At 39.7% G+C, this 17375-nt stretch overlaps 1 protein-coding gene across 1 annotated transcript in view; it reads left to right on the forward strand.

Annotated features, from left to right (window-relative positions):
* Positions 1–17375, forward strand: part of LOC141133458 (uncharacterized) — a 68792-nt gene that overhangs the window by 34089 nt on the left and 17328 nt on the right. Inside the window, exons 4-6 of the mRNA XM_073622846.1 lie at positions 1423–1538; positions 9296–9354; positions 11923–12074. Of these exons, the coding sequence (XP_073478947.1) occupies positions 1423–1538; positions 9296–9354; positions 11923–12074 (327 nt within the window). The remainder of the gene's footprint in view (positions 1–1422; positions 1539–9295; positions 9355–11922; positions 12075–17375) is intronic.

Genomic DNA, 17375 nt, shown 5'->3' on the forward strand with positions numbered 1-17375 from the left:
TGTCATGTGACTTGAAGCCCACCCCCGCACAGTTAGAATCACTATCTAGGACACACTTAACCCCTTCATCGCCCCCTAGTGGTTAACCCCTTCCCTGCCAGTGTCATTTACACAGTAATCAGTGCATTTGTATAGCACTGATCGCTGTATAAATGACAATGGTCCCGAAATAGTGTCAAAAGTGTCCGATGTGTCCGCCATAATGTCGCAGTCCCGATAAAAATCGCAGATCGCCGCCATTACTAATAAAAAAAATTAAAAAATAAAAATGCCATAAAACTATCCCTTATTTTGTAGACGCTATAACTTTTGTGCAAACCAATAAATATACGCTTACTGCGATTTTTTTTTACCAAAAATATGTAGAAGAATACATATCGGCCTAAACTGAGGAAAATAAAAAAAGTTTTTTTTTTTATATATTTTTGGGGGATATTTATTATAGCAAAAAGTAAAAAATAATGCGTTTTTTTCAAAATTGGTACACATGCATACAGAGAAGCATTGGCATTTATATGTGTACAGAGTACAGAGGCATACAGTCATTCCCTTCTATAGTTGCTGTACTCCCTTTCTGTAGCTCTCCAAATGTGGGAAAATGCCATTTTATTAATGCTAGGCATATTTTATGCCTAATTACGTCCATGTGCATGTAACGTAACACAGCAACTCCCGGCTGTCATTTTGACTGCCAAGATTTGCTGGAAAATGTGATGATGGGAGTGACATTAGGAAAGAAGTGTGGGGCATACCACACATGACTTGTGTTCTTCTATAAAGTGTAGAACACAGTTGAGTAAGTATTGTAAAACACTACATAAGCCAAATAAATAATAACACTTGTAATTAAAGCTGAACTCCAGGCAGATATAAAAGACACAAATGAAAAATTCATCAACCATTAATACATTCATATATTTTCTGTATTTTAAGCAGTGAAAACACCTGCATTTGGCTTGGCATGAGCATCTTTCATTCCACTTTACAGTCTGTACAGCTTAGAGCTTAGAGGGGATGAGGAAAGATAAACTTGTTAGTGTGTTGTTTCTCCTTTCCCTGTCCAGTCACAGAGTGAATGTAGTGAGGGGACCTGTAAGTAAAAGTGAAACTGCAGAAGAGACAGACAGGGCCGTGCAGTGTGTGGCAGAGCATTGTAAATCTCAGGACTGGATGGACAGAAATATAAATCCTTTAGCAGGTAAAACAACTTTCAATGTAGAACTTTCTGTACAACAAAGTACAGAATTTCATCTGAATAATAAGCTTTTGTCTAAAGTTCAGCTTTAAATTAAAAAAAGTACATTGCTAGTAAAGAGAATTCTGTTAAATGACCACAAAAAAAATTTGAAATAATATTTAAGCTAATAACTTAAAATGTGAACAGAAAACAAACTAGAACTTGATATGTGCTTCTCTTTATAGAAATCGTCACTGTGACAGTAACAGTCAAGATTACCATAGAAGAAAACTTTACTGAAGACCTCAGGGATGAAAACTCTGACAAATACAAAAAGTATAAAGAGAATTTTCTGAGTGAGGTAATGTATGTTGTGATTACTATCTCATGATTCAATCTTATTTGAAGTTGTATTGAAATTGAAATGCATTTGTGTGTATATATGTATGTATGTATGTATATATATATATATATATATATATTTATATATATACACAGTTGTGCTCATAAGTTTGCAAAAGTTCAAAAGTTTACATACCCTAGTGATTTTGGCCTGATAACATGCACACAAGTTGACACAAAGGGATTTGAATGGCTATTAAAGGTAACCATCCTCACCTGTGATCTGTTTGCTTGTAATTAGTGTGTGTGTATAAAAGGTCAACAAGTTTCTGGACTCCTGACAGACTCTTGCATCTTTCATCCAGTGCTGCACTGACATTTCTGGATTTTGAGTCATGGGGAAAGCAAAAGAATTGTCAAAGGATCTGCGGGAAAAAGTAGTTGAACTGTATAAAACAGGAAAGGGATATATAAAGATATTCAAGGAATTGAGAATGCCAATCAGCAGTGTTCAAACTAATCAAGAAGTGGAAAATGAGGGGTTCTGTTGAAACCAAACCACAGTCAGGTAGACCAACTAAAATTTCAGGTACAATTGCCAGGAATATTGTTCGGGATGCAAAGAAAAACCCACAAATAACTTCAGGGGAAATGCAGGACTCTCTGAAAACATGTGGTGTGGCTGTTTCAAGATGCACAATAAGGAGGCACTTGAAGAAAGATGGGCTGCATGGTCGAGTCGCCAGAAGAAAGCCATTACTATGCAAATGCCACAAAGTATCCCGCTTACAATACTCCAAACAGCACAGAGACAAGCCTCAAACTTTCTACCACAAAGTCATTTGGAGTGATGAGACCAAAATTTCGCTTTTTGGCCACAACCATAAACGCTTCATTTGGAGAGGAGTCAGCAAGGCCTATGATGAAAGGTACACCACTCCTACTGTGAAACACGGAGGTGGATCGCTGATGTTTTGGGGATGTGTGAGCACAGGAAGGCGCACAGGAAATTTGGTCAAAATTGATGGAGGAACATTTGCATTCATCAGCCAGGAACCTGCGCATGGGACGTACTTGGACATTCCAACATGACAATGATCCAAAACACAAGGCCAAGTTGACCTTTCATTGGCTACAGCAGTGAAGGTTCTGGAGTGGCCATCTCAGTCTCCTGACCTCAATATCATTGAGCCACTCTGGGGAGATCTCAAAGTGCAGTTCATGCAAGACAGCCCAAGAATTTACAGGAACTGGAGGCTTTTTGCCAACAGGAATGGGCAGCTTTACCATCTGAGAAGATAAAGAGCCTCATCAACAAATACCACAAAAGACTTCAAGCTGTCATTGATGTTAAAGGGGGCAATACACAGTATTAAAAACTGGGGTATGTAAACTTTTGATCAGGGTCATTTGGGTAGTTTCTTTTGTCATTATGATTTAAAAAGAGTAAACACAGTTGATTGATAATAAATGGCTTCAGCCAAACACTAACCATGAGTGAAAAAAAAGTTTTTGTGTTATCATTCATATTCTCTGAAAATGGGCCAAGAAATCATAAATCCTGCCAGGGTATGTAAACTTATGAGCACAACTATATATATATATATATATATATATATATATATATATAGCAGGTAAAATAAGTATTGAACACGTCATGATTTTTATAGGTAAATATATACAGTATCTAAAGGTGCTATTGACATTAAATTTTCACCACATGTCGGTAATAACCCATGCAATCCATACATACAAAGAAACCAAAACAAATAAGTTCAGGAATGAAGTTACCGTATATACTCGAGTATAAGTCAAAATTTTTAGCCCCTTTTTTGGGGCTGAAAGTGCCCCCCTCGACTTATACTCGAGTCACCGCCGTCTGCCTACATGATCAGCGTGTCATGCAGGCAGACAGCGGCCAGCGTGTGCTACATACCACTCGGCAGCCTCTCACTGTTCCAAAGCCGCGCTTCCTCTTCGTCTGTGATAGGCAGTCAGTGTACAGCCTATCACGGACATTCTCTCATCCTCGTCCGTGGTATGAGGATGAGAGAATGTCTGTGATAGGCTGACTGCTGACTGCCGGGAAATGGAGTTTTCTGCCTATCATGGACGAGGAGGAGGCATGGCTTTTGAACAGTGAATGGCCACCAAATAGTAATAGCACTCGCTGATCGGCGCAGAGTGGCACACGAAGGCATGCACAGGACACAGGTAGGATGCACACAGACACATGTACACATACACAGGTACATATACACATGACACATACACACATACACAGGTACATATACACATGACACATGCACATATACACAGGACACAGGTACAGGACACATGCACATATACACAGGACACAGGTACAGGACACATGCACATATACACATGACACATGCACATATACACAGGACACAGGTACAGGACACATGCACATACACAGGACACAGGTACAGGACACATGCACATATACACATGACACATGCACATATACACAGGACACAGGTACATGACACATGCACATATACACAGGACACATGACACATGCACATATACACAGGACACATGCACATATACACAGGACACATGACTCATGCACATATACGCATATACACATGCACATATACACAGGACACATGCACATATGCACAGGACACATGGCACATGCACAGGACACAGGGAGGTATACAGCTGCAGATGGGCATTGTTGACCCTCTTTTTCCACTTACAGTAGCTGCTGCATTTCTCACCCTCGTCTTATACTCGGGGCAATAAGTTTTTTCCATTTTTTTGTGGTAAATTAGGGCCTCGGATCGACTTATACTCGAGTATATACGGTATGTGTAATAAAATGGAATGACACAGGGAAAAAGTATTGAACGCGCTAACTGAAATTTATTATACCAATACTTGGTACAAAATCCTTTGTTGGTAATGACTGCTTCCAGATGCCTCCTGTATGGAGAAACTAGTCGCATGCATTGCTCAGGTGTGATTTTGACCCATTCTTCCACACAGTCTTCAAACCTTGGGAAGTTCAGCGGGCCTCTTCTATGAACTCTGATCTTTAGTTCTTTCCATAGATTTTCTATTGGATTCAAGTCAGGTGATTGGCTGGGCCATTCTAGCATCTTTTTTTTCTTTCTTTGAAACTAATTGAGAGTTTCCTTGGCTTTGTGTTTGGGATCATTGTCTTGCTGAAATGTCCACCCTCATTTCATCTTTATCATCCAGGTATATGGCAGCAGCTTTTTATCAAGAATGCCTTGGTACATTTTTCCATTCATCCTTCCTTCAATGATATGAAGTTTGCCAGTACTGTATGCTGGAAAACAGCCCCACACCATAATGTTCCCACCTCCAAACTTCACTGTTGGTATGGGGTGTTTTTGGGATCATGAGCCATGCCATTTGACCTCCAAACATGGCGTGTATAATGGCATCCAAAGAGTTCAATTTTGGTCTCATCTGACCAGACTATATTCTCCCAGTATTTCACAGGCTTGCCTAAATGTTGTGCAGCAAACTTTAAACGAGCTTCAACATGCTTTTTCTTCAGAAATGGAGTCTTGTGTGGTGAGCCAGCATACAGGCCATGGCGGTTGTGTGCATTACTTATTGTTTTCTTTGAAAAAATTGTACCTGCTAATTCCAGGTCTTTCTGAAGCTCTCCACAAGTGGTCCTTAGCTCTTGGAAAACTCTTCTAATAATTCTTTTCACTCCTCTGTCAGAAATCTCGTGAGGAGCACCTGGTCCTGGCCGTTTTATGGAGAAATGGTGTTCTTTCCACTTCCAGATTATTGTCCCAACAGCTGGAACATTCAGAAATTTAGAAATCCTTCTGTAGCCAATGTCATCAGCATGCTTTGCAACAAAAAGGTTGCAAAGGTCTTGGAAGAGATCTTAGCTTTTACCCATTATGAGATGTTTCTTGTGTGACACCTTGGTAATGAGACACCTTTGTATAGGCCATCATTTGAGACTGAATCAGCTCATATATCATATAAATTTGCACTGACAAGGAGAGGGACTGCTTTCTAAATACTGATAGATTTCAGCTGGTGTCTTGGCTTTCCATACCTTTTTCAATCTCCCTTTCTTCATGTGCTCAATACTTTTTCCCTCTGTCATTCCATTATATTATACATAACTTAATTTCTGAACTTGTTTGTTTTGGTGTCTTTGTATGTATGGATTGCATGGGTTGTTACCGACGTGTGGTGAAAATTTCATGTCAATAGCACCTTTAGAAATATATTTACCTAGAAAAATGGTGACGTGTTCAATACTTATTTTACCCGCTTTATATAAACAGAAAACCTTAGGTATTTTCTTGTCTGGATTACAGACCCCTAAACAGAACACTTATTAATTCTTAACCCAGTACATCTCCATTTCACATTCTTAGCTACGCATCCTACTAACTTTGCTGTTTAGAGACCTTAATGAGTCTTTTTAGGCAATTTACATATACAAGCAGTGAGTCTTCTTTTATCAGATGGCTCCATCTTGAAGACAAACTGAGCTTCAAAACAGACACCAAATACTCCATAGATCCCAATTGTCCCTGATTTTAAGGGACTGTCCCTATAGACCGAAACCAAATCTCTTGTCCCTTGTTACTCTTCAAATGTCCCTCTTCCCTGTCTGAAGGATAGACCTTTATGAAAAAAAAATACAATATAGGGGTGTATCTATAAACAATTTTCATCCCGTGAAACTGCATGCACATTACTTCTGTGCAAATGGGGATAAAATCACGTTACTAAGCTATTTTCTCTCCAAGTTGAATGCTATTCATTTATAAAGAATACACTTAACTAGGAAAGTACCACGTTATGGCCACTAGATGGAGCTGTTGATCATAGTAAATAAGTATTTATTTATGTGATTGTCAGCTCCATCTAGTGGCCATAATGTGGTATTTTCCTGATTCATGCTACTCTTTACAAATCATTAACACTCAACCTAGTAAGAACATAGCCTAATGACATATGACTTGTACCTGATTGTACAGAGTACAGAGTGTTAGACTGTCCAAAACCTCCTGTACAACCCTACATTATTGAATATTGTTATTATTGTTAGTGGATATTGTTATTATGGGTAATTGTGTGTTGGTTTATCAAATTATTGTTCTTCATGTACAATGTCTCTTGTGGAGTGGCAGTGTATTGTGCAAAAGTTTTAGGCAATAATGTAACATAAGAATATTTTCAGAAATAGAAGTGTTAATGGTTTAATTTTATAAATTAACAAAATTGAAAGTAAATGAACAGAAGAGAAATCCAAATCAAATCGATATTTGGCGTGACCACCCTTTGCCTTCAAAACAGAATCGATTCTTCTAGGTACACTTGCACACAATTTTTGAAGGTACTTGGTAGGTAAGTTGTTTCAAACATCTTGGAGAACTAACCACAAGTCTTCTGAGGATGTAGGCATCTCAAATCCTTCTGTCTCTTCATGTAATCCCAGACAGACTCCATGTTGTTGAGGTCAGGGCTCTGTGGGAGACAAACCATCACTTCCAGAATTCCTTTTTCTTTCTACTGGAGATACATTTTAATGATATTGGTTGTATGTTTGGAGTGGTTGTCCTGCTGCAGAATGAATTTGGGGCCAATTACATGCCTCCCAGATAGTATAGCATGAGGAATAAGTATCTGCCTGTATTTCTTAGGATTGAGGACACTATTGATCCTCCTGATCAAATCTCCAACTCCATTTGCAAAAATACAGCCCCAGACTTGCAAGGAACCTCCACCATGCTTCACTGTTGCCTGGGTACACTAATTATTGTACCGCTCTCCAGCCCTTTGCCAAAAAACTGCCTCTTACTAAAGCCAGATATTTCAGGTTTTGACTCCAGAGTACCTGCTGATATTTTTCTGCACCCAGTTCCTGTATTTTCCTGCATAGTTGAATCCCTTAGCTTTCTTTCCACGTTGGATGTATGGCAGTGGCGGCTGGTGCTCCATTTTTTTTGGGGAGGGGGAAACAAAGCACCAACCTTCCCCATACCCCCCCCTCCCGTAACGCGGCCACAATAGGGCCGATAGGTAGATAGATAGATAGATAGATAGATAGATAGATAGATAGATAGATAGATAGATAGATAGATAGATAGATAGATAGATAGATAGATAGACACTGGTTGGGAGGGGGAGACAGACAGACAGACAGATATTGGGTGGGAGGGGGAGAATGAGAGATCAACAGATAGACAGATCGATAGATATACAGACAGATAAATAGACAGATAGATAGATATACAGGCAGATAAATAGATAGATAGGTAGATAGATAGACAAACAGATGAGAGAGGGATTTAGTGGTGAATGGGAGAAGCATTTGCTCCAATCAGTAGTCCCCCATTCCCCCCCTCCCCCCCCCTCTCCTGCCAGGCACATGTCTCTGTCTGATCCAACAGATTGCAAGTGAATAGCTTGGGGCAGAGGTGAAGCAGGACGTCCTCCCCCCTCCCTCCACCTTCAGTCCGATCACAGGATACTGCTACAGGCAGGGTGTCAGATCATCACATCACAGGCAGATATATAGATAGTACCTTTGGCAGTGTGGCTTCTCCATCCACGGAGCTACAGGGTTAGAGTTACAACTTCCCACTAGCATAGAACCCGGAAGTGACACTGCTGCCCGGGGAAAGCACCACGCACCTGCCATTAGAAAACCCCACAGCAAGCAGAATGCCTGCAGGACGGAAGTGTTGTGGCACAGTGCTTTGCGCCGCAATGACTCACAAAACCGTGCAAATGAAGTGTCTTACATGCAATCACATGATTGAATAGATGTCATGCTACCCATAGTGCACTGTGTCCGGCGCTCGTACACAGTGCACTTCAAGGACTTTTTTCTTAAAAGGACCTTTTTTTTTCATGGTGACTAGCCTTGGGGGGGGGGGGGCAGCACCCGTGCGCCCCCTATGGACAGGCTGCCACTTATATATGGCTTTCTTCCATGAAGACCACTTCTGGCTAGACTTCTCGTGACAGAATTGGCAGAAACCTACGGGTACAAAATATAAGTAAAGAACTGGGTAAATTGTCAGTACTATATAAATACCTGTAAAAAATAAATTAAAAAGGAGAGTGAGTCAGCAAAACAGAGCAAAAAACAGATATAAGAGAACTTTAACATAAAAATGGATCTCTTTTGGAGTCCCAGGTAGCCCTAAAACATGGGGTGCTACAGAAGTAGTAAAGTTAAGCTTAATTCCACTTTCCTCCTGCTATGCTTCATTAGTGGTCCTCACTTATGATCTACAGTATGTGCATAAAACAGCACCTGGGTTTTGGGTTGAGATCTGGAGGCATGCATGGGCTCTGCTAAGTGCCTCCTATGCAACCCACATTTTTAGCATTTCCTTCAAAGTCAGAATCTTATTCTTCAAAGTCCATGTAACCACTGGTCAGGGTTCTCCTTACTTCTTGTAAATGTGACAAAACAACATTTAAGGGTACACACCCTCAGCAGCTGGAGGGTCTTTTCAACAACCCCCCCCCCCCCAAAAATAAAAAACTCTCCTGTCGTTCCTGTTGATAGGAAATTGGGAAAATCTCTTGTAGGCAGACTGGGAGTGATGAAGGGACTTTTCTTTAGGCTAGAATTTCACTTTAAAACCGGGATCATGCTGCAAAATCGGACTGGGGGCTTCCTAATAGTGTGAACAAAAATCTGACTTTCTCATTTTGCTTTTGATTTTATTTTTTCTGGTAATATGGGAAAAAACAGCACAAAGTTTTATTTTTGTCTTGCAGATGGAAAGGATCTACAGAGCCCTGAATAGATTAGTAAAAATCCGGTTAATATCTTTCAGGTATGAGAACTTATGTGTGTACCAAATACTAAATAGAGGTATATTTATTTTCCTGCTCTCAAATAAACCCTTTGGCCTCATTCACAGGGGGAAATTACATCTGTGCCCCGTGCAGGGCCGTGTTTACCCACACGAGGGCGCACAGTCTCATTCATGCGTACAGCAGCTGTGTCCCAATATGACATCCATGTGTGTGTGGCTGTTGTCCCCAAAGTCACCCTTGGTGCATTAGGGACCATGCACCCAGACAATACATTGGGAGCAGCGTCTGTATCTGTGTAGCCGATGAGTACCAATTGACAATAATAAGACTGATGGAACAGGAATGCACACAACACCTGTGCATCCCCGTGCCAGTAAAACATGGCCCTGCATGGGACATGGATGTATTTACCCCCGGTCAACTAGGCCTTCAAGTAAAAGGTTCAGCACTTGACCCCCAGGCCTTTTCTGGCACTTTTGGTTTACATTTTTTTTTTTTTGCTAGAAAGTTTCTTCAAACCCCCAAACATGATATATTTTTTTGAAACAGAGGCCCTAGAGAATAAATTGGTAAGTGTTACAATTTTTTGTCACACGGTATTTGTACGGCGGTTTTTCAAACGCATTTTTTTTTTTTTTAAATACACTTTTTTCAACTATATTGGGAAAAAACACAATACAATACAATTTTCTGGTAAAATATAAAAGATGATGTAATGCCAAGTAAATAGACACCAAACATGTCACACTTTAATATTGGGCAACGATGACAAACTATGTAAATTTTACTATCCATAGGTGATGTTTTAAAGGTTTTTACAGGTTACTACTTTAGATTTACACAGGTGGCCTGGTGCTATAATTAATTACTGCCCACGGTCTAATGTTTATAATTATACCTCACATGTGTGGGACAATTGCTGTTTGCGCGCGTGTGGGACCAACTTCCGTTAGCCTTTCCACACAAAGCACAGGGGGACAGAAGCACTTAAATTTTTTTTTAAATGATCTATTTTTTTTTTATGCTGTTGCTTTAAAATATTTTTATTTACTTATTTATTTTCATTGCTGTCACAAGGAATGTAAACATCCCTTGTGACAGCAATAGGCACATGATATGTACTCCTTATGGAGAGATCTGGGGTCTAAGACCCCAGATCCCTCCTCTGCCCTCTAGGGGGAGTCTAGGGGAAGACTCAGGGCCAATTCACACTGACTGTGACTAAAATGTATGGAAAATGCATGTACATTTCCATCCATTTTAGTCGCATTTTAACGCACGCTGGTGTCCGCTGACATGCATTTTGATGTCCATCAACATACATTTTGACGTCCGTTGACATGCATGCCCAGCATTATGATGTAAATAGGACATATTGGAAAGTATTGTTTTTCAGACGTCCTTCCATTGATTCACATTCTACAGCTGCGCTAAAACGATCAATGCACTGGTGTGAATTGGCCCTAATAAGACCTCTGTCAGATTTGTATTTCTGCCTGTGTCCCTGTTGCAGATCTTCCCTCACTTCCGGTCTGGCAAATTCATTGTCAACGGGACATTTCACTATAATGTGTAAATAATTGTGACTGCGCTTGCAGATGAATGAATAAATGAAATATCGTGCAAAAAACGAATATCAGCAATTCATCAATCACCATATAAATTTATTAAACATGAAGAAAATGAATAAATATCTCATACTGTATATATATATATATATATATATATATATATATATATACATATATAATTTATATGTATCACATGAAAATGTATCAAAATCATTAATAATTATATAAAAAGCGACAAGTTCTTAATATAATTCATAAACTAAAAATGTCAACGGTGTCCATAAAATTATGAATAAATCCAGAATTTTTAATCTACCATTATAATGCAAGCAGCGATCTTCATTGTACACACTCCACCCCTGATGACCACTACCTTAGTAAAAATGGTAAGACACCCACGGACGACAAATAAATGATGAATGGTGTTCAGTACAGCTAAACTACTATCATGTGTCCAGTCAACGACATTCAAGCAAAAAAAAAAAAAAAAAGCAATGTTATCCTCTCTGGTCATCAAAGGGTTAATAGTCTCCAGCAGCCAAAGGGTTGCGCCAGCACATTCTTACCCCATTCACAGTCACATGTGAGGAATAGAGAAAGCGTCCATAATAGTGTAAATCTTCAAGTCTTTTTTGCCACACTTATATTTTCAAAGTGTCTACCCGACACTAAGGATAAAAGCATCTAAACTTTTAAAGCTCTGTTGGCTCCAGCCATGATCTCTGGCTGCGAGCGGACAGGCTGTGCGGGATGACGTCACTCCAAAAAGGCTCCACCCTACGCGTTTTGATGTAGTGTCATCATCAGGAGCTTTAGATGTTTACATGCAGTTATCCTTAGTGTTGGGTAAACACTTTGAAAATGTAAGAGTTTAAAAACTCTTTATATTCCCATGATCAAGCTATTAATCTATCAAACGCTTTTACAATATTGACATGTAATGACCCAACTTTCTTAGTCATTTCATGTATATTGCTTCTTTTAACTTTGCTATTACTTTTGTCATTACTCTAGTTCTGGAAGTATTGTTGTGAACCATGAAGTCAGTACAGAAGTCCCTTTCTATAATTATGCAGAAGAGCAAGCCAACTTTGCACAACGTGTGGAAAAACTTGTACATGATTCAGAATACAACAACTGCACATACAATACATCAATGGATCAGGGTAAGCGTGTCTTCCTTTCTTTATTTCTTCCTTGCTTATCTATCTATCTATCTATCTATCTATCTATCTATCTATCTATCTATCTATCTATCTATCTATCTATCTATCTATCTATCTATCCGTCTATCCGTCTATCCAGTGGCAGCCCGTCCATTAGGGGCACAGGGGCACCCCCCCTAATTTATACGTTCAGCCCCTGATCTACATTCAGGGCACCAGAAGCATGGATTCCAATGTTTTTTCTTTTTTTTTTTTTTTTTTTAGAAGTGCATTATTAGAACCTGAGGCTCTAATTGTCTTCAAAAAGGGCAGGCTCGGGGCGCAGAACACTGCCCCCTGAGCCCACCCAGTTGTGTGACCTTAGCGAATTAATATTCGCTAATGTCTTCCTGTTTTTCTTCCTGGCCAATCAGGAAGCAGGTCCTGAGTACTAATTGGGCACGAGTCCTAAGACCTGATTGGGCATGAATCCTTACTCCTGATTGGCCGGGAGGAGAAGTGACCACTGGGACTCGGGAGCAGACGCAGAGGGGGAAGCCACTACCTCGATGGGGTAAGTGCAGGGGCTGGTGGGGGGATTGGCGGGCGACAGGTGATCGATTGATTGAGCACGGGGGGGGGAATTGAGCAAGCGAGTGCTGGGGGGTTGGGGGGGGAGCGCTGGACCCCCCCCCCCAAGAAAATTGAGCACCGGCCGCCACTCTATCTATCTATCTATCTATCTATCTATCTATCTATCTATCTATCTATCTATCTATCTTTGTTTCCTTCTATTGATCTTGTGAATTTATATGGCGTTGACATATTTCACAGTGCTTTAAAGAATACATAAACAAGTTGCACTTATCCTTAAACCTTAGATCTTAAACCAAAGTCCCTTAATACTAAAAAGTACAGTATTCTATATTATCATAAGCAAATTATAAACCTAGAACCAACTACCTATCTAAAAATCAACAGTACCTAAATGTAAGCACACCTGGAATAAAAAAAAGACTATGTCATCTTGGACAATTCTGATATTTCTCGTATATATGTAAAAATCAGCATTTTTTGGCTAGAAAATGACTTGGAACCTCAAAACATTACATATTTTCGGAAAGCAAAGGCCCTGGAGAATGAAATGGTAACCGTTTAATTTTTTTTTTCACACAATTAGCGTAGTGGCTTATCAAATGCAAATTTTCAGGAAAATAAACATTTTAACCACTTCAGCTCCGGAAGATTTACCCCTCTTCCTGACCAGGCCAATTTTTGCGATACGGCACTGCGTTACTGACAATTGCGCGGGCATGCAACGCTGTACCCAAATAAAATTGATGTCCTTTTTTTCCACAAACAGAGTTTTCTTTTGGTGGTATTTGATCACCTCTGCAGTTTTTATTTTTGCACTACAAACAAATAAAGTACTACAATTTAAAAAAAAAAAACAATATTTTTTACTTTCTGCTATAAAACATATCCAATAAAAAAATGTAAAACATCAAATTTCTTCATAAGTTTAGGCCAATATGTATTCTGCTACATATTTTTGATAAAAAAAATCCCAATAAGCCTATATTGATTGGTTTGCGCAAAAGTTATAGTGTCTACAAACTATGAGACATATTTATGGAATTTTAATTTTTTTATTTTCTTCTACTAGTAGTGGTGGCGATCAGTGACTTACAGTGGGACTGCAATATTGCGGTGGACAAATCGGACACTAACTGACACTTTTGACACTTTATTGGGGACCAGTGACATTATTACAGTGATCGATGCTACAAATATGCACTGTCACTGTACTAATGACACTGGCTGGGAAAGGGTTAACATCAGGGGGCAAGCAAAGGGTTTAACTGTGTGCCTAGCTGGTGTTTCAGTGTAGTGAGGGAGGTGCTTTTACTAGTGGAAGACATGGAACAGCGTAGGAACACCGATCCATGCATTCTGTACTGACAGAACGGCAATCTGCCTTCTTTACATAGACAGACTGCCGTTCTGCCTGTGTACAGAACAATCAGAGGGTGCTGGCAGACATCGGGTCCAGGGGACCCGCTGATCAGCCCCAGCTGTGTAGACTCACTGGAGATGCGCACTTGTGCCCCATACTGGAAGTGCAGGATCATGTATATACAGTATATGTGATCCTGCACAGCGCAGCCACCCTGTAGCAGTAAAAGTGCTATAGAGTGGTCGGCGAGTGGTTAATGAATATTAGTGCACACAAACACAATAAAATATATCTGATGAAATATAAAAGATGATGTTACTAGTAAATAGATACCTAACATATCACATGGAATGGCGACAAACTACGGTACATTAAATTATCCATAGACAAAGATTTAAAAGACTTTACAGGTTACCAGTTTATGGTTCCACGGGAGGTCTGGTGCTTGAATTATTGGTGTCACTCTGGTGTTCGCAGCGATAGATCACATATGTGGTGATAACACCATTTATATACTGTATGCGGGAGCTACGTGTGTCTTCACAGTTGCTCATGAGCACGGGGGGATAGGGTGCTTTTAATTTTTTTTTATTATACTATCTATTTAATTTTTTTCCGCATCAACTTTATTGCTATTACAAAGGATGAAAACGTTTACATGATCCCAAGCAAATTAAGTTGTCTTTTATCTCAATGTTAACATTCTTGTTAAAAGGGTCCCTTGACCCCTTTCTAGGTTGTTTCTATACCAGCTATGAATTGTTTGCCTGTCCAGGAGGTTGTGTTTGCTATCCTTGATCACTGGTCATTTGTCTTATTGCAGATGGTGTATATGGTCCTGGGAAAAAGTGGGATTGAGTGTGGTGGGTCACCACATGTGTCTACATACCTGGAAGTACTGGGTATTTCCTTTAGCTCTTGGTGGGGAGGTGTACGGGTGGACTCAGAAATAGTGAGCTTACTGTTGGGGTGGTAGGCCTACAACAAACCAGTTGCTTTGCCTTGAATGGTTAAACAGGTTTGCTTTAGGGCCGGTTCATACCACAATGCAGTACAAAAAAGGCAAATTCCGTGTACATTTCCCACACCACACTCAAAATGAACTTTAATCTGCTGCAGGTGCCAGTATAATGTTCATGGCACCCCAAATGCAGATCGCAAATGCAGTGCATTTGTGAGCACCAGATTGCATAGTCCCGCATTTGTGAAAAGTAGTGTGTGTGTACTGCTTTTACTGCGTTCCAGGGTGATTTGAAGCCCGTTCAAAAAATTGGGCTTCCAAATTGCACTGCACGCCAATGTGCAGGAATCACACCAGATTCGATTTAGGTGTGAATCGATCCTTAAAATTAGACAAAAAATGTATGAATCTTTTTACATGAATTATACAGTGCCTTGAAAAGGTAGTCATACCCCTGGAAATTTTTTTATGTTGTAACCAAAAACATAAAAGTATTTTTTTGGGGTTTTATATGACAGACCAACACAAAGTGGCACATAATTGTGAAGTGGTGAAGTGGAAGGAAAATGATAAATGGTTTTAAATTTTTTTTACTAATAAATATGTGAAAAGTGTGTCGTGCATTAGTATTCAGCCCCCTTTACTCTGATAACCCCTAAACTAAAATCTAGTGAAACCAATTGCCTTCAGAAGTCACCTAATTAGTAAATAGATTCCACCTGTGTGTAATGTAATCTCACTATAAATACAGCTGTCCTGTGAAGCCCTCAGAGGTTTGTTGGAGAATCTTAGTGAACAAACAGCCTTATGTAGGCCAAAGAACACACCAGACAGGTCAAGGATAAAGTTGTGGAGAAGATTAAAGCAAGGTTAAGTTATAAAAAAATATTCCAAGCTTTGAACATCTCACGGAGCACTGTTCAATCCATCATCCGAAAATGGAAAGAGTATGGCACAACTGCAAACCTACCAAGACATGGCCGTCCACCTAAACTGACAGGCCGGGCAAGGAGAACATTAATCAGAGAAGCAGCCAAGAGATCCATGGTAACTCTGGAGGAGCTGCAGAGATCCACAGCTCAGGTGGGAGAATCTGTCCACAGGACAACTATTACTTGTGTTCTCCACAAATCTGGCCTTTATGAAAGAGTGGCAAGAAGAAAGACATTGTTGAAAGAGAGCCATAAGAAGTCCTGTTTGCAGTTTGCGAGAAGTCATGTGGGGGACACAGCAAACATGTGAAAGAAAGTGCTCTGTCAGATGAGACCAAAATGTAACTTTTTGGCCTAAAAGCAAAACGCCATGTGTGGCAGAAAACTAACACTGCACATCACCCTGAACTCACCATGCCCACCGTGAAACATAGTGGTGGCAGCATCATGTTGTGGGGATGCTTTTCTTCAGCAGGGACAAGGAAGCTGGTCAGAGTTGATGGGAAGATGGATGGAGACAAATACAGGGTAATCTTAGAAGAAAACCTGTTAGAGTCTGCAAAATACTTGAGATTGGGGTGGAGGTTCACTTTCCAGCAGGACAACGACCCTAAACATACAGCCAGAGCTACAATGGAATGGTTTAGATCAAAGCATTTTTATGTGTTAGAATAGCCCAGTCAAAGTCCAGACATAAATCCAATTGAGAATCTGTGGCAAGACTTGAAAATTGCTATTTACAGACGCTCTCCATCCAATCTGACAGAGCTTGAGCTATTTTGCAAAGAAGAATGGGCAAAAATTTCACTCTCTAGATGTGCAAAGCTGGTAGAGACATCCCCAAAAAGACTTGAATTGCAGTGAAAGGTGGTTCTAAAAAGTATTGACTCAGAGGGTCTGAATACAAATGCACGCCACACTTTTCACATATTTATTTGTAAAAAAACTTTGAAAACCATTTATCATTTTCTTTCCACTTCACAATTATGTGCCACTTTGTGTTGGTCTATCACATAAAATCCCAATAAAATACATTTACGTTTTTGGTTGTAACATGACAAAATTTGGAAAATTTCAAGGCACTGTACTATGGGGTTGTACCATCTAAAATGGGAGAACAAAGCTCACCCTAAAATGTATCAAATATAAACATTTTATCTTTAACTGTCTTTATTATAATTTTACAAATAGAATAGTAACAGTCTAGTAAAATAAACCAGGATGAGACCAGAGAAAAGATATAAGTCATGAGTGTAGATCATCCTAATACACCACAATCAAGAATTCAAATAGTTGGATCCCACATCAATCTTAAAACCCCAAATAGCATTCAAAAGTGACATACAATGAGGAAATTGAATTGGATAGCAGTGAAGGATATAGGTTCCTTAACATGCAAACAAATGATCTACGTACTCATACTAGTGTTGAAAATCGCATGGAAAAACCAATATTAAATAGTATTGCTCATC

This window comes from Aquarana catesbeiana, linkage group LG03 (assembly GCF_042186555.1).
Source record: "Aquarana catesbeiana isolate 2022-GZ linkage group LG03, ASM4218655v1, whole genome shotgun sequence".
Taxonomy (NCBI): domain Eukaryota; kingdom Metazoa; phylum Chordata; class Amphibia; order Anura; family Ranidae; genus Aquarana; species Aquarana catesbeiana.